We start from the raw sequence: 20,659 nt of genomic DNA on the forward strand, positions 1-20,659 counted from the left end.
CAGAGGTAGAGGAGACCTGTGCCCTATTCTGCAGTGAGATACCAAGGACAGGAGTGGTTCACACAGGTACAAAATTAAAAGGTGCATTCTCATTATAAAATTTCAGAACATTAATACAACTGACTAAAAGTCAGTCTGCTTTTATTATCAGCATGCATCAGCACTCCAAAATTGTTCAGACATTTGTCTATGATAAAATACCCCTTCTCCCACCCCAAAATTCTCTTGGCCTATGTTCTAAATGGTTACTGTGGTTATTTTTAATATGCATATGTTTACGTACCATAAACATAAGCAAGATCAGCAGATAACATAAATATTTTACACATACACACAAACATATAATATTTATGTCCTCTGCTGATGTAGCTTTTGCTTATGATGATACAGGATACTCACAGGTGAATCTTGAAAATATTACACAGTGTCTGTGCCAATTCCTTTTTTCTGCTGAATCTATTAAGAGGATTTCAGGGCAAATAAATGAAGGTATACCCGGGTTACAATCTTATTCTCAAAGATACTTTTTATTCAGCATTTCAAAGAAAATGCAGTGAGGGAAAAACCACTCCAATACCTGCAAACACTTATGCTGGCACTTACAGAACACCTCGTATTTATAAAACAATATGGCAGGGCTCTCTGAAGTTGCAGTTTGCCATGAAGATGCTATACTTGGAGCATGTCTCTCCCAGACTCAGGGATTTTTCAGAATTGTTAAATAAACTCAACTGAGAACTCTTATTCAAAAGGAACTGAATATTTAAGCTTCATTTCCAAACTCTTCTATACTCTTAATAAGCCTTCTTGCTAAAGAAAAAGGGGGCTTGCACCTCTGTCACCTTGGGCCCCTGCTATCTCCCCTCCAAAAGAAAGAGTTGAGGATAGATAAAGGTTCACATGACCAGGTAGGACTCCTGCCTACCAGGGTTTAGACCCTTGTGTTCTGAGCTTTGGTTCTTTGTCCAAGCAGACACCCAAAGTGTAACAAATTAAACTAGCAGGCTTGGTTCATCCCAGAAACACTTGTTTACAATCTTCCAGTGAGACATTTCCTTTCCAGGAGGAAGGGGAAAAAATTGGGAGAATATAAACCACTCCTCGAATACCAGTGAAGTGACTTAGATTCACTGTGCCTAGACCTCAAAAGGGGCTGCAATCGCAGGGTTCTGTTTTATGTCTTTTCAGGACATACAAGGCCTTCTCTTTCAGCCTTGTGCCCACTTCCTCCCCTTCACTCACTCCACCCAGGGGAGAATCTTTCATAATTCCCAGAAGACAGCCTGCTCTTTTCCTGCCTTGCCTTAGGGAGCTGAGCACACACAGCTCCCTCTGCCTGGAACACCCTCTTCTTCGTGGTTAACACCTGTCCTTCTTTTAAGACTCTTCCATGACGCCTTCGTGGATCACCAGTCTGAATTAAATGCTCATCATGTATGTTCTAGCTCCCAGATGGTTCAGTAGTAAAGAATCTGCCTGCTAATGCAGAAGATGCAAGAGACAAGGGTTTGATCCCTGGGTTGGGAAGATCCTCCGGAAAAGGAAATGGCAACCCACTCCAGTATTCTTGCCTGGGAAATCCCACGGACAGAGAAGCCTATTGGGCTACAGTCCATGGGGTCACAAAGAGTTGGACAGGACTTAGCAACTAAGCATGCACGCCTGTACGTTCTCAGAGCCACCTGGCTTTGTGCCATCTGACAGATGCTGTACTCACCACTTTTTCCTCCTGAGCTCACAGCTATACTACATGTCCCACTCACCCTTGCAGTTAAGTCTTGTCATATAACCGAGTTCCAGGAAATGAAATATGCATATAAGTGATGTGTGAAGAGAAATTGTATCCTCTCTACAGTTCTCTCTTTCTTCCACACACTGGCTAAAAAGAGAAAACTCTCGAGCCCAAGAGGAAGATGGAAGCACACATAGAAGGGATCTGGGTCCCTACAGAACAACAAAGAAAATGACACAGCTATGAACTATACATTGAGTGAAAAATAAACTTTCATTGTGTCAAGTCACTGAACTCTCAGGGTTCTTTGTTATAGACAGCAGTGACCCATCCCTAATACGGTAAGTCCCCTACATACGAATGAATTTCATTCCAAGAGCATATTTAAAGTTAAATTTGTTCATAAATCCAACAAAGTTAGTGTAGGTACCCAACTAACACAATCAGCTATATAGCACTCTACTATAATAGCTTTATAATGCTTTTCACATATATAAGACATAGAAAACACAAAAAATAAGAAAACATTTTAAATCTTATAGTACAGTACCTTGGAAAGCACAGCAGTACAGTACAACAGCTGGCATATAGGGGCTGGCATCAAGTGAACAGGAAAGAAAAGTTACTGACTGGAGGAGGGAGAGGAGGTAGGAGATGGTAGAGCTGAGGGATTGTTAGCAATAGGAGACGGAGGATAAGTTGCAATATCACTCATGCCTGACATTGTTAGCATAGGTTCTGGTTCTTTGTTGGATTCAATTCTATCTACCCTCTTGAAAAAACAATCCAGTGATGTCTGAGTAGTAGCTCTTTTCTTCTCGTCATAGATGACATGGTATCACTGGACTGCATTCTGAACTGCTGCTACAACCTTCGTGGACTGTTCTAGGTATGGGTCCCGTGCCTCAAAAACTAACAGTGGCTCCTCAAATAAAGAAAATCCCCTGCCGTTTCCTAGTTGTGAATCTCTTCAGTTCTTCGGTTACTTCTTCTTCCTCTTGTCTCTCTTCATCCTTTCTTGGCCACATTTGCATCTTTGAAAGTTTTCAACTTGAAGGTTCATATGTAGGGGACTTGCTGTACATCGTGTCACCTACCTCACACTGCCGTGTAAGTCATCTGGTCTCTGCAAGCTCCTTGAGGGAAGGGATTCTGTCCCCTAGGTCTCATCTCAAGCTCCTAACATAGTGTTTGATACACAGCAGGGCCAGAATAAATATCTGTGGAAGGAAGGTGAGGAGAGGGAACTAATTCATGAATGGACACCAGCACAGCAGCGAGTCAGCTCTGGAACCATTTTTATCCTTTGCTCAGAATTAGTTGAGTCCGTTGAGTCAGTTTTGCCTCTCTGCACCAGTGTCCTTGATTGTAAAATGTAGTTAGTGAGATCACTAGTTTAACTTTAGTGAGCAATCACCATCCCCAGGAGGGCCTGTTAACAGGAAAATTGCCAACCCCACTCCCAGGGTTCCTAATTCAATTGGTCTGGGGTGGGTCCCAAGATTTTGCATTTCAAGTAAGTTCCCCAATGATGCTGATACTGCTGGTCTGCAGCCCAGACTTGGGAACCACTTGCCTAGATGACGTGAGATCCCTGGGAATGGTCAGGGCCTGGTAGTCTCCAGTGGCCAAGCTTATCAGCCAAGTCATGGATGATTTTTCCAGAGTTAGTTTGGCACTTGGAACTACTAGACTGGAGATATCCTATGTGAGGCCAATTTGCATTCACAATACGGAATACAACCCCCACCTGATAGGAGACTGGTGCCTCCTAAAATTATTCAAGTTTTAAAGATAAGAAACTGCAACTAGGGTGCCAGATTACTTGGTTGGGATTTCAGGCCAGCCCTTCCTGATTCCTCCCCTTCACTTGCAATCTAGGTAAGGACATTATGTTGGAAACATTTCTGAACACAAAGAACACCAGCAAGATGAAGCAAACAACCTGACCACACATCAAGCCAAGTTATCAGTTTGGTGGATCTTTAAAATGCACTGTGAGTTGGCCACAATACCCCAGGAATGCAGAGTGTTTCTCGTGCTTAAGGACCCAGCTCAGATCAGGAGGTGAAAATAATCAGATCTCAGACTTTGACTGAATAGGGAAGACTGCCAACTTCTTTTCACGTCACTTGCATTAAATGCACAAGACCAAATACACACAATATACTGACTGACACCAAGACTACACCAGAGCCAACATCGTTATCTGACATTTATTGTCACATAGCACCCCAGTTTCACAGCATGTACATTTTACAAAGTTGGAGATTCTTAACCTACTATGTTCTCCACAGACTTTCCAACAAGTGTGAAAGAGAGGCAGTAAGGTTAGCTTGAGTGGACAAATCACAATCCAAATATAGGACACCCTGTATTTATTAATGTTTAAGACTAATATACATAGAATTTCCAATGTTTAGCACATGAATGAGACTCTGGCTGAGTAAAAGATGAACACAACTTGTTAGCACATTATCATGAAAAGACAGAAGGCATCAAATATATAACTTTGCTGTTCCTCATCTTACTGTTCAATGTACCTGCAGTGAAAAAATATACATTTTTACTTTTGAGGTTAAAATAGACCATCAGCTAATTATCTCTCCAGGCCCACAGCTACAAAGACTAAAATGGCTCTTCCCACCTCTGGCTCACTTGAACACTGGATTTGTGCTGAAGACAAAAAGCATGGCAGTGCTAAAGGAAAGGGTATAACCAGCTCCCAGGGAGGTTACTGCCAAAGTCCTCACACAAGTCGACTCAAAATAAAAACCAAGTCAACTCAGTTGACCTAATCTCCATACAAGGGGGCACCTGCATCAGCTCCTCCCTTCCCAAGGCAGGGCTCTCTGTAGGAGCTTTAGGATCCAATCCTGATATCCAACATTGTGCTTTATGACCAAACTGGGACCAGAAGTTTCCCTATTGCCACCCTCAAATTCCAGATCCAACCTGCTAAGTTCCAGTGTCCTCTAGTCTTCAGAATCATAAACCACTTTGTCCAATCTCCCACAGTCATGAACTTGGCTTAGAGCAAGACAGGAGAACCCACAAAACACAAAAACCAAACACTCCTCAAGTACTGAGAGCGGAGCACCGCTTCCATCACTAGAACAAGTCCTGTCGAAAACCTGAAATGCTTTTCGGAAAAGGTCCCTTTACCATCATGTATGTTAATTAACGTAGAAAACAATGAGACAAGCCTAAAAGTGACTGTGCACCTGGGATGTCTCGCCCACATTCACAGACTGGCTGCTTCAGGAAATGCTTGGTAAGGCAATCTCTGAAAGCCTATTCTGGAGAAGGAAGCAGTGCGCAGATTTGGCTTACACTGCTTTGCATGTCTGGCCCTCTTGGTCTGCTGTTCTTACAGCTGCTCTTGGGAGGGTCATATAACTAGCGGCATCTCTCACTGCAAACAACAAAGCGGGGAGGCTCATAGAGTAAGACTCATAAACTGCGGTTGATGACTGATCTGCAGGTATTGGTGGGCAGCCTTCCTTAGCCTGGGCTGAAGGGGAAGCAAGATATGCCTCCAAAAGACTCAGGATTCCAAAAGCCCGCATCCCCACAACTTCTTACTAGGAATCTGAACCACACTGAGTCATGATGCAAAATGCTATAACAAAGCACCCATAACTAAAGTGTAAATTCAAGTGATCCTTTGAAATCAGTTTCACAGAGTACACCTGAAACGGAGTCAACAACTTGGAAAGAGAAACCAAAGTTACCAGAATGTTCTCTTAACTAGAGGAGAAAAAGACTTCTCAACTGAGATTTCATTTTGTTCACATTCACACTGTTCAAACCACAACCTACTGAGTCCTACTTGTCAGTAATATGGGAAGATTTGGTTGCTAGGATATTTGTAATTTTTTTCTTAATATTTTAAAAATCAAATTTCCTTAGTGATATCTCGTCAGGAGGTGTGATTTTAGCTTGTGCTGAACAAATGTTTTTACCTCTAAAGTGTTATACTAAAATTGAAATCTTTCCAAATACTACGTTTGCAAATGTCTGTCTCAACTGCAAGAAAAATATCCATTCCAGATTATCTTCTTATTGATCTTCTATTAATAAGCACATATCTATCATTGCCATGGTTATAAGCTCATCTAAGAAATGGACAAATATCATTTAGAAACAGACTAGAATTAAATCACATATGAAGAGAGGAATGCTTTAATGATAGTTCAGACATTACTAGGGAATCAAAGAAAAATTCATGTTTCTGATTACTCACCCTAAACTATGCTGAAATGGAATATTTGCAACCCAAGTAACCCATGCTATATTGAAGAAAACTATAACTTACTACATATTGAGTTCATTTCGATCACAGTAGTCTATTTTAAAAACAAACTCCCATAAGGAATACAGGAATGGAATTCATTCAAAGCAACAGCTGTCAAAAGTTCTGCCAAGAAACCCAGGGTAATCTACTACATCATGAAAGGTGAGGTGTTCAGAAGAACAAATAGTTCAATCCTGTTCTTTCAGATTTTATTTTTTGCTTCAATCCAAGAGAAATATCTAGGTCTCAAACTCACTAAAACATGTTTCCATATTTTAAAACTGATTAACTAAGTAAATAAAACATGGTAAATAGAAGAAACTCTTCTAATCTATTTTTAGTACTGCTAGTGGCCAGAGGACTCAACTTAGAATCCATAAAATCCAACTCTGTCAATAGCTCCCTCCTTCTATGGATTCTTGGACTAGGAACTGTGGTTTCTTAGGGCCTTGGTTTCCCCAAAGCAGCTACAGGATATGGGAACAGGTCCTCTCATCTCCGACATCCTCCTGTGCAATGAGAAGAACGTGGGCACAGCTCCCAGCTAAGCGGCCTCCTCTCCTAACCAGATCCAAAGCATGTCTCTAATATTTATAAAGCAGTCAGATACCTCCAACTAAGGCAAATGTCTGCCTTGATTATGACACACTCTTCCATTCTAGAAATCTACCTTTTGGGTTTGCTTCATGGCTGCTGGATAGGGAGGTGGCCAAAGCAATAAGCCATAAACCAGAGATGCTGAGGTACCCGGTAAATCGGTAATATACTGTGCATTCATCCTTGGAACTATGAGACTCCTATGGAGGAAGACTGATTAACAATAAGGTTATTAAACCCTCATGGATGGGGGCAACATCAACATTCTGCCCACAGATTTCTGCCCAACAAACAGGTCTTATTTTTGAGTAGTTTTACAAAAGAGGTATAATGGTGATAGCAATAACCCAGTCTTCCTATAAATCACATGAAAGGCTCACAGAAGCATTATCAGGAGTTATAATCCTAAATTAAAAATACACATCCTAAGAAAACAGAGAAACAAAGGATGAGCACTAGTCAGGTAATAATGATGTTGTATGTGTATTTAATTGGTTTTCTAAAAAATCCACTTCTAGGCAACTAAGAAACTGTGGTCACTATTAAGTCCAGTCAGGAAGGTGGGGTGTAGATAGTATTGTTGTGGGCTTTAATGCAATGCCTATATTAAAATATTGGTGATACTATGCAACACATGAGCCTTTGACTGTCCAGTGTAAGTTTTTTGCTTTAATGAAAACCAAGCCAACTAAACAAAACCCCAAACTCCTAATATGGCTCACTCTGGTTTTGGCTTGATGAGGGAAAAACATGTTAATGTTTTAAAAATGTAGAACATAGACTAACATTCTTTAGGTTATATGTCTGTTTAATGGATATGAAGTGCTATCTGGAGTGTGTACGTATGTCCTGGAAGATTATGAGATAAAATGCATATGCTAGACTTTCCTGGATTGAGTGGAAGAAAAGGCAAATATGATGTGAAACGTCTGCGACATGCACACTGTTGATAAAATGCGTTGCAGCCTCCAGTTCTCAGAACATGTGAAAAGAGGTTACCTAAAAAATGTTCATTCACCCATTCATATCTTAGAAAAGGTTTAAACTGACTCTGAAACCCTCCCACAGGGACAAAAAAGGCAGCCAAAAGGGAAGGAAAGGGGACTAGACAAAGAGTTCAAGTCTTAGGATTTTCAAAATCCAAGCAATTCTGAATCCTTTAATATATACAGAACAGAATCAACAATTTTGTTTTTCTTTGGAAAAAATCATCTGTTTGAGCATTTCTCTTTTGCCATTAAACTACTGATAAAGCTTGCCAGTGGAGTAAGGAAGCATTAAATAAATGCCTACTTCTTCTCAAAGCAGTCAACTCTATTGAAATTAAAGGCTTAGTCCTGCAAACTGCAGACCTCTGCTAAACCACTTCAGAAAGGACCCTAGCACACTTCACACAATATCTTAAGAACTGGTAAACGAGCAAAACGCACAAGAGATGGCAAATTTGCCATCAGTATCTTGAAGTGCTGTTAAAGCTGGAGAGGCCAGATACCTGGGAGGGTCAGTCAATTCCCACTGTCAACTTGAGCTTGCAGGACAAGCAGGGGCTATGTAAATTTCTATAGAATATTGGCTTCTGTGTTTTGAGCTTACCGTTTTACATCACTTACACTGGAGTCAGTTGGGCGCCTCTGAACTGCACGTAAACCAGTCCCTCCTCAAGGGTACACTTCACAGAGAACAAAATAATCATATATCAAGTGTAAGGATTGGCTTTCTTTCATTATTTCTTCAAACCCAATACACTTGTGATCTGGGTTAAAATAACAAAGACAAAAATAACTACCAAAGACTGTTGGATTACTGATAATAATCATTGCCGCTTCTTCCTTAGTTTGAATACCTGGGTTCAAACAACAAATATTCATCAGTCCAAACAGTCTCATCAGCCTGTCACATTTGATGAGTGGTTTCCAGATTCATGCATTTACAGATATATTAACCCATGCAGGATAGAAGTAGGGATCTGGCAACTAGTTATTTAATTTGATTGGGCAAGGCAGTTAGGGCAGATTGTTCTTGTCCAAAAACCTGCATGAAAGGGCTGAGTTATCTGTGCTGACAGCCTAGCTGGGTCAAGTTAAACAGATCATGGACAAAACTACTACTTCACAGAGGTGTAAGACTGAAAAAGTCTTTGCTATTCCATAGAAAACAACAGTCATGTATTATTCATAGCTAGATATAATATCAAGATGGCACTAGAGAAGCAATTTTTGGCATATATATAGTGGTGGAGGGTACAGTGCCAGTCTAAAGCTAATGATTTTGTTTACTTCTAGTTTTTGTTTTTATCATCATCATGCCAAAGACTATCCAGTTGGAATCACAATTATTCAGGAAACCAACCTACTATATATGATATACATATGAAAATAAAACAAGCATCCTGAAGGTACTGGGTTACAACGTCTTGTACAAATCATAAACTCTTTAAATAAATAATACTCTAAATTGTTTTTATTTGCTAGAAGGTTGGTTTTCAATAAGGTGCAACATCTAACACCTTGAGGAAATACTTAAGAATGGGAGATAAATTCCACTGATAATTACAATTTTAGGTGTGACAATCAGTTGTATTTCTCCTACCACAGTAAAAACGTACGCGTGAAGCACAAGAGAAAAGGTGATATTGATTACATTCCGCTGCTCGGAGCTTTTGACACAGTTTCAGACATCTATGACAAGTAGTTGCGTTGAAACATTCAAAGGAAGGATCTTGGCAGAAAAGGTCACCCACTGTTACTTGAATCTTGGGGTGGGGATCACAATACAGTGACTGGACGAAGTTGTTCCAATTGGTTTTCCAATGCAATCCGTTCTTGATGAACCTCCTGAGTTGTACAAAAGAAAGAGAAGAGAGGGGTCATTTCTTGGGTTCATCCCCACTTCATCTGATATTAAAAAGAAACTTACGACTGGACCCACAAGCATTCAGGTGCCATATAACTCAAGGATGAGTAGACTGGGAGGCATTGTATTCGAAGCTGGTGACAGGACACAGGAGGCTTCACAATAGTCTCTCAATTCCTTTCTTAAGATGATGAAATGAAGCTAATTGATCAACCCTCTCTCCTCTCCACACCTAAATCTCACACTCAGTTTTTAACAGGATCAGTGGCTGGCAAAGAAGGATGTTAAAAATAAAAAGACTGATTGGAAGGGAGCAGAAAAGCAAAAGCAGACTCCTAATACTGACAGGTGGGTCATCAGGACTACATTTCTAGTTTCAATCTCTTGTTTCTAATCCAGCACCATACTGGATCAGGACCAAGGGATAAGAAAGGACACTGGCTGTCCTTCCACTAAACTGTCATCCAGGTTCCTGCATTTGTGGCTGAAGGTGTGTCTTCTCAGCTAAAGGTAGAAAAGAGGATCTGCAGTCTATTTGGGAACTCAAACTCTGAGCCCTAAAACAGACCTAATGACAAGGAGAGAGGGGGACACATAAAGGCATTCTGAAGTAGAATCAGTCAAGGTGGAAAAGAAATCTACATAAAGGCTCAATTCTGAGACATCCCAGAAGAACAAACATGATGAAAATCATTACGGAACTCAACAAGAGTTTATTTACCTACCCTCCTTCCTACCATCCAACAGTCTCTGAATATCTATCTATTAAGGGCCCGGTTCTGCTCTGGGTGTGATGATATCACCAAGGAACAAAACAGTTCAAACCAATGCCCTCAGAAGGCTTATACTCAAATGGTTGGAGGAAGATAAGAAAGTTTAAAAAAAAAAAAAGAGATACTTTCAGAAGGTTTTCAGAAGGAAATAAGCTGCTGTAATAGAGAGTAATGGTGGATCTGGGAGAAAGGTGGAGAGCGTGGTCAGAGAAGGCTTCTCAAGAGCTGATGCTACTGAGAAGATACTTGAATGAAGTGAGAGGTGAGCCACGTGAAGATACAGGTGAAGGATATTCAATGAGACAAAATGGCAACAACTAAGGCTGCAAAGGAGGGAACAAGCTTGGTGTGTCTGATGAACCACAAGACCTGTGTGACCAAAAGCAGAGGGGACAATGAAGACCTTGGCAGGAACTAAAGTCAGAGGGACCCAGCAGACAGAGTAAGGAGTGTGGATGTCATTCAAAGTGAAGGGGCACAGCAATGAGAGCTCTGAATCAGGAAAGGCATGTGGCCTAATTTCAAATCAGAATTCTCACTGTCTTTTGTGTAGACAATGGATTGTAGCAGGACAAGAGTTAGAGCAGAGAGCATTTGGGAGGTTACTGTATGAAACCAGGTGAGAAAGGAAAATGGCTTAGATCAAGGTAGTAGCCACAGAGAGGAGGAGATGGATTCTGGACATACTTTAAATCTAGAACTAATAGGACATGTTGATAAAACTGATGTAGGAAAGAAGGAAGAGGATTTGGAATTGAGCAAGAGGGTGGCTGGTAGTGTAGGATTAACTGAGAACAAGAAGATTGGATGAGAAATGGACATTTCAAGGAGACAGTTGGCAATGAAGCATCTGAGATGTGTATATTAGGAGAAAAGTAGAATAAGCAGTTGTAAATGCATGTCTAGAGCTTAGAAGAAAGAGAAGAGGGACTTTAGACATAAATTTGTGAGGTTGGATGGCCTTCAAAGCGATTAGGTAGCATCACCCAGCAAAATAGTAAAGATGGTGGTTCCAAGTAAAGCTGGAACTGAACCTATGTACCAAACTCATTCCCCACTGGAACTCTAAAACAATTTTTTAAATTAGGGGTGGGGTGGGGGTCATAGACACACAAGGACAGGGAAGACAAAAGGGAAGAGGTGATAGCAATAAGACTGGTAAGCTGGAGGACAAACTAATTAATGCTGAATGAACGAGCTAATACAAGAAAAACAAGTGTGAGGATTCTCCCAGTTGCTGAATACATCTCTTCCAATGATGCCTGATGGAACTGGACGGAATAACCACAGGGTGGATTTGCAGATAAACTGGATCCACTGTGAGATGTACCTGAGCTACAGCTCTACTGATCACGTGATCTCCAGAAGCTCCTACTCTCACGGGTGAAACATAGGGACATTTTGGCTCTTCAGGAATGAATGTCAGTTTAGAGCCTGTGTTCAGTAATCCTCCCAAAATCTGATGAGTCCCTTTTCCCCAGTGCACAGTCACACTGGTAAATGGGCACAAGGCTCTTTGGGAAAGTCTGAGAGAAAGACTAACAATATAAACTTTTGGCTGCAGAGTGGGGTCCTTCTTGCAGGTAACTAAGATGCCCCTTTATTCAAGGCTTCTGTATGTGTAAACTTACTCTGGGAACTGACTGAGAGGCCCTGACTAGAGCTCCACTTGATGATTCTTCAGATTTCTGTTAGCTAGACCTTGAACTTTTTCACTTCCTCAGATCAAGTAAATAAAAGTGCACTGCAAGCTAAGGATGGAGATAAAACAAGAACCAGTCTGATTTTACGTAGAAGAATCCCTAAAAGACTCAAACTGGCAGCCTCAGATATCTATGAAAGTGAAAGTGAAAGAAGGAAAGAGGATTGTCTTAAAGAAGTGTTCCTTGAAAGTCTGATTCAAAAGTAATCAGATTCCCAAATTCTTCTTGCCACTAGGGTAGAACATTGAAGATTTATTCCTCTGAAAGGCAAAACAGATGACTTCTGGAATACCAATACACAGATACAGTTAAGAACAAAAAACTAGACTGGAAATAGGTGGGTTAAATGAATACCCTGAATGCTGAGAACCAGAGTCCTCTGCTCCACTGGACCAGGTCTTCCTTACATGCAAGAGACCAGAAGAGTCTCTTCCTTGAGGACTCCAGTCAGACCAAGAAGAAAAAGCCAACGACACTGTCTTTGGGGGTTCCCCAACTCAAGAGCTCAGTCAAATTGGGGAGAATGAAGCTCAAAGATGACAAGTCTGAGAACAGGCTATGGACCTGCAATCTGCATTCTCATCCTCCTCCTAAATATAAGCATAGGACCATCAGCTATTGAAGGAAAGTATCAGCTATTGAAGGAAAGTATGTAATGAGAAGTATATACAACAAAATAAAAAAGTATTGAGGGAGAAGAAAAACTATAATTATGAGAAGATATTACAACCATAAAACAAGAATAGGATGCCATCAAAAAGAAACAAGCAGAAAATGAAAACAATGAGCTCTTGGTTATTAAACATAGGAGATTTAGAGGTTAAAAATAAGTAAGTCTCCACATATAGACCAAAAAAAGAAACTAGAAGAGAAAAATAAGAAAACCAAACAAAGAAGTTCAGTGTCAGAAAAATATCAGGAAGGGAGAACAGGGGAAATGGGGGGGTCAATAAAAATAAAGAAAACTCCCAGAACTGAAGAATATGGGTTTCCAAATTAAAAAGGCCTAAGAAGTATAGAGATCAGTGGATAATAGTGACCTATGCCAAAACAAGAGGTGGGGGTAGAGGGGAAGCGAAAGCAAAACGCAAAACAAAAATAAGGTCATATACAAAGATTCATAAAACAGAATGACTTTTGACATTTTTCAAAATTTTATTTTTCATCATATGGTAAAATTGACTTTTTTCCTTTTAGTGTATAGTTCTACAAATGTGAAAACATATAGATTTGTGTAACTGCCACCACAAAGAGGGTACATTACAGTTCCAGTAAGAAAAAAGCTCCCTGGTACTACTCACTGACATATAAACCTTTACCACATGCATAATAACCCTTGACATCCAGTGGTCTGTTTTCCAGCACTATACTTTTGCCTTTTCAAGAATGTCAAATAAAAGGAATCGTGTAGTACCTAACCTTTTGACACTGGCTTCATTTGACACTACGCTACTGGAGATGAGTGGAGAAATAACTATAGAAAGAATGAAGGGATGGAGCCAAAGCAAAAACAATACCCAGTTGTGAATGGGACTGGTGATAGAAGAAAGATTCAATGCTGTAAAGAGCAATATTGCATAGGAACCTGCAATGTTTGGTCCATGAATCAGGGCAAACTGGAAGTGGTCAAACAGGAGATGACAAGAGTGAACACTGACATTCTAGGAATCAGTGAACTAAGATGGACTGGAATGGGTGAATTTAACTCAGATGACCATTATATCTACTACTGTGGGCAGGAATCCCTGAGAAGAAATGGAGTAGCCATCATGGTCAACAAAAGAGTCTGAAATGCAGTACTTGGATGCAATCTCAAAAACCACAGAATGATCTCTGTTCGTTTTCAAAGCAAACCATTCAATACCACGGTAATCCAAGTCTATGTCCCGCCAGTAACGCTGAAGAAGCTGAAGTTGAACAGTTTTATGAGGACCTACAAGACCTTCTAGAACAAACACCCAAAAAAGATGTCCTTTTCATTATAGGGGACTGGAATACAAAAGTAGGAAGTCAAGAAACACCTGGAGGAACAGGCAAATTGGCCTTGGAGTACAGAATGAAGCAGGGCAAAGGCTAATAGAGTTCTGCCAAGAGAATGAACTGGTCATAGCAAACACCTTCTTCCAACAACACAAGAGAAGACTCTACACATGGATATCACCAGACAGTCAACACCGAAATCAGATTGATTATATTCTTTGCAGCCAAAGATGGAGAAGCTCGATACAGTCAGCAAAAACAAGACCGGGAGCAGACTGTGGGTCAGATCAAGAACTCCTTATTGCCAAATTCAGACTGAAATTGAAGAAAGTGGAGAAAACCAATAGACCATTCAGGTATGACCTAAATCAAATCTCTTATGACACTACAGTGGAAGTGAGAAATAGATTTAAGGGACTATATCTGATAGACAGAGTGCCTGATGAACTATGGACGGAGGTTCATGACATTGTACAGGAGAAAGGAATCAAGACCATCCCCAAGAAAAAGAAATGCAAAAAAGCAAAATGGCTGTCTGAGGAGGTCGTACAAATAGCTGTGAAAAGACAGGAGGTGAAAAGCAAAGGAGAAAAGGAACGATATACCCATTTGAATGCAGAGTTTCAAAGAATAGCAAGGAGAGATAAGAAAACCTTCCTCAGCGATCAATGCAAAGATATAGAGGAAAACAATAGAATGGGAAAGACTAGAGATCTCTTCAAGAAAATTAGAGATACCAAGAGAACATTTCATGCAAAGATGGGCTCAATAAAGAACAGAAATGGTAGGGACCTAACAGAAGCAGAAGATATTAAAAAGAGGTGGCAAGAATACACAGAAGAATTGTACAAAAAAGTTCTTCACGACCCAGACAATCACGATGGTGTGATCACTCACCTAGAGCCAGACATCTTGGAATGTGAAGTCAAGTGGGCCTTAGGAAGCATCACTACGAACAAAGCTAGTGGAGGTGATGGAGTTCCAGTAGAGCTATTTCAAATCCTAAAAGATGACGCTGTGAAAGTGCTGCACTCAATATGCCAGCAAATTTGGAAAACTCTGCAATGGCCACAGGACTGGAAAAGGTCAGTTTTCATTCCAATTCCAAAGAAAGGCAATGCCAAAGAATGCTCAAACTACTGCACAATTGCACTCATCTCACATGCTAGTAAAGTAATGCTCAAAATTCTCCAAGCCAGGCTTCAGCAATACGTGAACTGTGAACTTCCAGATGTTCAACGTGGTTTTAGAAAAGGCAGAGGAAGCAGAGATCAAATTGCCAACATCCGCTGCATCATCGAAAAAGCAAGAGAGTTCCAGAAAAGCATCTATTTCTGCTTTATTGACTATGCCAAAGCCTTTGACTGTGTGGATCACAAGAAACTGTGGAAAATTCTGAAAGAGATGGAAATACCAGACCACCTGACCTAACTCTTGAGAAACCTGTATGCAGGTCAGGAAGCAACAGTTAGAACTGGACATGGAACAACAGACTGGTTCCAAATAGGAAAAGGAGTACATCAAGGCTGTATATTGTCACCCTGCTTATTTAACTTATATGCAGAGTACATCATGAGAAACGCTGGGCTGGAGGAAGCACAAGCTGGAATCAAGATTGCCAGGAGAAATATCAATAACCTCAGATATGCAGATGACACCACCCTTATGGCAGAAAATGAAGAGGAACTAAAGAGCCTCTTGATGAAAGTGAAAGAGGAGAGTGAAAAAGTGGGCTTAAAGCTCAACATTCAGAAAACTAAGATCATGGCATCTGGTCCCATCACTTCATGGGAAATAGATGGGGAAACAGTGTCAGACTTTATTTTTCTGGGCTCCAAAATCACTGCAGATGGTGACTGCAGCCATGAAATAAAAAGACGCTTACTCCTTGGAAGGAAAGTTATGACCAACCTAGATAGCATATCTAGGTCCGTCTAGTCAAGGCTATGGTTTTTCCAGTGGTCATGTATGGATGTTGGTCATGTTGGACGGTGAAGAAAGCTGAGTGCCGAAGAATTGATGCTTTTGAACTCTGGTGTTGGAGAAGACTCTTTAGAGTTCCTTGGACTGCAAGGACATCCAACCAGTCCATCCTAAAGGAGATCAGTCCTGGGTGTTCATTGGAAGGACTGATGTTGAAGCTGAAACTCCAATACTTGGGCCACCTCATGCGAAGAGTTGACTCATTGGAAAAGACCCTAATGCTGGGAAGGATTGGGAGCAGGAGGAGAAGGGGACGACAGAGGATGAGATGGTTGGATGGCATCACCGAGTTGATGGACATGAGTTTGAGTAAACTCCGGGAGTTGGTGATGGACAGGGAGGCCTGGTGTGCTGAGATTCATGGGGTCGCAAAGAGTTGGACACGACTGAGCGACTGAACTGGACTGAACTGATATCCTCTTTGGTGAAGTATCAGTTCAAATCCTTTGCCCATTTTTAAACTGGGTTGGTTGAGCTTTGAGAATTCTTATTACTGAGTTTTGAGGGTTCTTTATATAATTTGGACACAAGTCCTTTGTCCAAAAACATTGGTTGCAAATATTTTCTTCCAGTCTATAGCTTGTCTCTTAATTCTCTTGACAGTGTTTTTAAAAAAGTAAAGTTTTTTATGTTGATAAAGTCCAATTTATTGACTTCTTCTGTGTTTGTGCTCCTGGCATCGTTTCTAACCGTGGGTCATAAAAACTTTTTCCTATGTTTTTTTCTACAGGTTTTATACCTTTGTGTTTTACATTTGCTTCTATGACCCATTTCAAGTTAATCTTTTTATCAGAAGTGAGATTTTTGGTCAAGGTTCATGTTTTTACAGATGGATGACCAATTGTTACAAAACAATATGTTGAAAAGACTATCCTTTCCTCAATGAACTGATTTTGTACATTTGTCAAAGATCAAATGCTTATATACTTCAGGACTTCTGATCCTGCTCCACTGATTCATCATTAATCCCATACTGTCTTGATTACTGAAGCTTGATACTGAAAGTGATTCCTCCATCTTTGTTCTTCTTTTTCAAATTTGTTTTACCTATTCCAGTTCCTTGGCCTCTTGGCCTTTACATATAAATTATAGGATTTGCTGGTCTATGTCTACAAAACATCCTACTGGGGTTTTGATTGGCTGCAAGGATTCTATAGATCACCCTAGAGAAAAATAGTATTAGTACTATGCTGAATCTTCCAATCCACAAGCTACATATGTTTCTCCCTTTATTTAGGTCTTCTTAGATTTCTTTTAGCAGCATTTTGGACATTTCAGTATACAGATGAATTTATACTTAAGTAGTTCATTTGGGAGAGGTAACAAGCTATTGTGGATACTATTGTTTTTCAAATTTCTATGACAAGCTGTTTGTTTATTACTTGTATATAGAAATATATTGCTTTCTGTGTGACCTTATATTCTGTGACCTTCATAAACTCAATTAGGAAATGAAATTTTAAGAAACAATTTGCAAATACTTACACACTCAGAACCACTGAAAGGTTTTCTAAAATCTCAACAATTAGAGAATAGTGAAAAATTTATACTACTTAATTTCAAGAGTTACAGAAATCAAGACCATGTAGTACCAGTATAAAGATCAACAAACAGGTTAACAGAATGGAGTAAGAACCCATAAATAAATCACACTTACATGGTTATTAGATTTTTGAGAACAGCATCAGAGTAATCCAAGAAGGAAAAGAAACTTTTTTACAAATGATACTAGATTAATGAAATACTGATATGGGAAAAAATGAACCTTGACCCTAATCTTACAGGACACATAAAACTTAATTCAAAATGGATCATAGATACTGGTACAGTCACTATGGAAAACACTATGGAAGTTCATTTTAAAACTTAAAACTACCAGGAGTGATGTCAGTAGCATGGCTGAATAAGACATCCCTTGTCCATGTCCCCCTGTCAATGACAATTTGGCATCCATTCACAAAGTGCCTCTGTGGGAGTTATGGGATCCAGCACCATATATGAAAGGACCCAGGAGGTGTCTCATTCAGCCATGCATCTGGTAATAGGCACACAGATCTCAGTTCTGGCTCTGGACCCAGCAGGGTCCAAGAAACAGCTCTAGGCCCTCTCAGCCACAGTCCAGGAAACTCTGGGAAACACTGTTTTAGACAGTCACCCAGAGATGAAAGAACTTTTGTGGAAGTCCAAGTTTCAAGCAGAATGCAGGAGAAAAATAATACAAGTCTGGATGCACTGGGAGGGTAAGAAGAACTGTTTGACTACTCATATCACCTTACCCCAAGGCAGCACAGTTTATGACTAGAAAAGATCCTGGCCCATGATTTCTCCCAGGAAAGTGCATACCTGAGCAACCAGGTTCCCGAGGTAGAGTACTGAATTGTGAACTGCATGACTGGAGGTGGGGAGGAGGAAGAGGCTAGGAGAGTGGCAGACAGGACTCTCAAAAGGGATTAAAGGAACATGGATCCTACTAAATGTCTCATGGGGCACCATCAAGAAGCCCACCCATAAGCCTCTGGGCATCCTCCAACTACCCATGAGGCATTTCAGCACTCCATGGGCCTTACACACACCATCAACCTGTGGCCAGTTCCTTGTTCATATTCCTGATGGTGAGTGAACACATGCAGAAAGACTTGCTGGCCCAAATCTGTAGGCCATGAGAGACCACAAATTTGAGCTGTAGTGCCATCTTTGGGAAAATAAAAGGGAGGCTGTCAACACTTGGCCTTGTGTTTTGCAGGATGAGAACAAGGCACATAAGATTAAGAATTGTGTCATAAGAAGGAACAATAATTGCTGAGCAAGTGCATCCATAGAAGATCTGAGAAATTGTCAGAATCTCTAACAGGGTTAATCGAAAGTAGTTTGGGAGGAGGTAACTGCTACTTCAAATGTGAAGATAGCAACACAAAACTTCAAGGAAACATGAGGCCACCTAAGAATTACAATGATCTTCCAGTAACTCATCCCAAAGACATGGAGATATAGGATTTACCCAATAAAGAATTTAAATGGCTATTTTAAGAAAACTCAATGTGTTGCAAGAAAACACAGAAAGACAAGTCAATTAAATCAGGAAAACTATACTATGTGAATAAAACAAGAAGTTTAACAAAGTGATAGAAATCATAAAATAGAGCCACAAGAAATTCTGGAGCTGAATAATAAAATGAATGAATTAAAAATATAATAGAGAACATCAACATCAGAATGGATCAAGCAGAATAAAGAATCTAAGATAGATATTTTCAAGGGTTTTGAAATTATCCAGCCAGAGGTGAACAAAGAAAAAAGAAATTTAAAAGAATGAAGAAAGGTACATGATCTATGCAATGTCATCAAAAGAAATAATTTGTGAATTATTAGAGTTCCTGAAGTGAAGAGAGAGAGAGGAGGACAGAAAGTTTATTTGAAGAAATAATGGCTGAGAACTTTCTAAATACGGAGAGAGATATGGATATCCAAGTTCATGAAGCTCAAAGGTCATCAAACAAACTCCACTGAAGAGTTCCTTTTTAAGATTCATTATAATAAACTTGTCAAAACTCAAAGAGAAAAATCTTAAAAGAAGCTCATAACTTAAAAGGGACTTCTTATAAGGCTATCAGTGGATTTCTTAGCACCCTTTGAGAGAGTGAGATGATAATACAAAGTGCTCATAGAAAAAAAAAAATTGCCAAACAAGAATACTCTATTCAACAAAGCTATCCTTCAGAAATGAAGGAGAGATAAAAGATTTTCCCACACAAACGAAAGCCGAGGGAGTTGATCACCACCAGATCTGCCTTACAAGAAATGTAGAAAGAAGTTCTTCAAGCTGAAATGAAAGGATTCTAATTGGTAATATGAAAACATACAATATACTGGGGTAAAGGTAAGTATATAGTCAAATTTAGAATACTCTAATACTGTAATATGGCAGTGTGTTAGCCACTTAAATTTTGTATAAATGCTAAAGGAAAAGAGTATTAAAAATAACTATAGCTAAAATAACTTGTTAATGAATATAAAATACGAAGAGTAAATTATGAATTCAAAAACAAAATGAAAGTCACTCAGTTGTGTCCGACTCTCTGTGGACTGAATAGGCCATGGAATTCTCTAGGCCAGCATACTGGAGTGGGTAGCCTTTCCCTTCTCCAGGGGATCTTCCCAACCCAGGGATTGAACCCAGGTCTCCTGCATTGCAGGCGGGTTCTTTACCAGCTGATGCACAAGGGAAGCCCTTTTTTTGTTTTTGCTTTTGTTCAAAAACAAAAGGGGGAGTAAAAGGGTAGAGTTGTTATATGCAATTAAAGTTATCAGCATATAATAGACTGTTATACCTACAAGATGTTTTATGTAAGCCTCATGATAACAACAAAGCAAATACAAAAACCTACAATAGATTCACAAAAGATAAAGAGAAGACAATCAAAGCATACTATTGTGGAAAATCATCAATTCACAAAGACAGGCAGTAGGAGAGGAAGAAATGAACAAGAAAACTATAGAACAGTCAGAAAACAGTTAACAGGGTATTAATAAATCCTTACCTATTAATATTTACTTCAAATGTAAATGAATTAAGTTCTCCAATCCAAAGACATAGAGCAGATTGATGGATTAAAAAAAAAGAAGGGATCAAACTACATGCTGCCTATAAGAGACTCACTTTAGTTTTATGGCCACACATAGGAAAAAATTAAGGGATGAAAAAGATATTCCATGCAAATAGATATCAAAAGACAAGTGGGGT

At 39.8% G+C, this 20,659-nt stretch overlaps 1 protein-coding gene across 5 annotated transcripts in view; it reads right to left on the reverse strand.

The window, feature by feature from the left end:
• Positions 1-3,929: 3,929 nt before the first annotated feature.
• REPS2 (RALBP1 associated Eps domain containing 2) overlaps positions 3,930-20,659 on the reverse strand; it is a 238,727-nt gene continuing 221,997 nt past the window's right edge. For all 5 annotated transcript variants that reach the window (XM_081564695.1, XM_081564694.1, XM_081564693.1 and 2 more), the window contains one exon: positions 3,930-9,460. In XM_081564695.1, coding sequence (XP_081420821.1) covers positions 9,392-9,460 — 69 coding nt within the window. In that variant the 3' untranslated portion in view covers positions 3,930-9,391. The remainder of the gene's footprint in view (positions 9,461-20,659) is intronic.

The sequence above is a fragment of the Giraffa tippelskirchi genome, chromosome X (assembly GCF_054371585.1).
Source record: "Giraffa tippelskirchi isolate mGirTip1 chromosome X, T2T-mGirTip1v1.2.pri, whole genome shotgun sequence".
Lineage (NCBI taxonomy): Eukaryota > Metazoa > Chordata > Mammalia > Artiodactyla > Giraffidae > Giraffa > Giraffa tippelskirchi.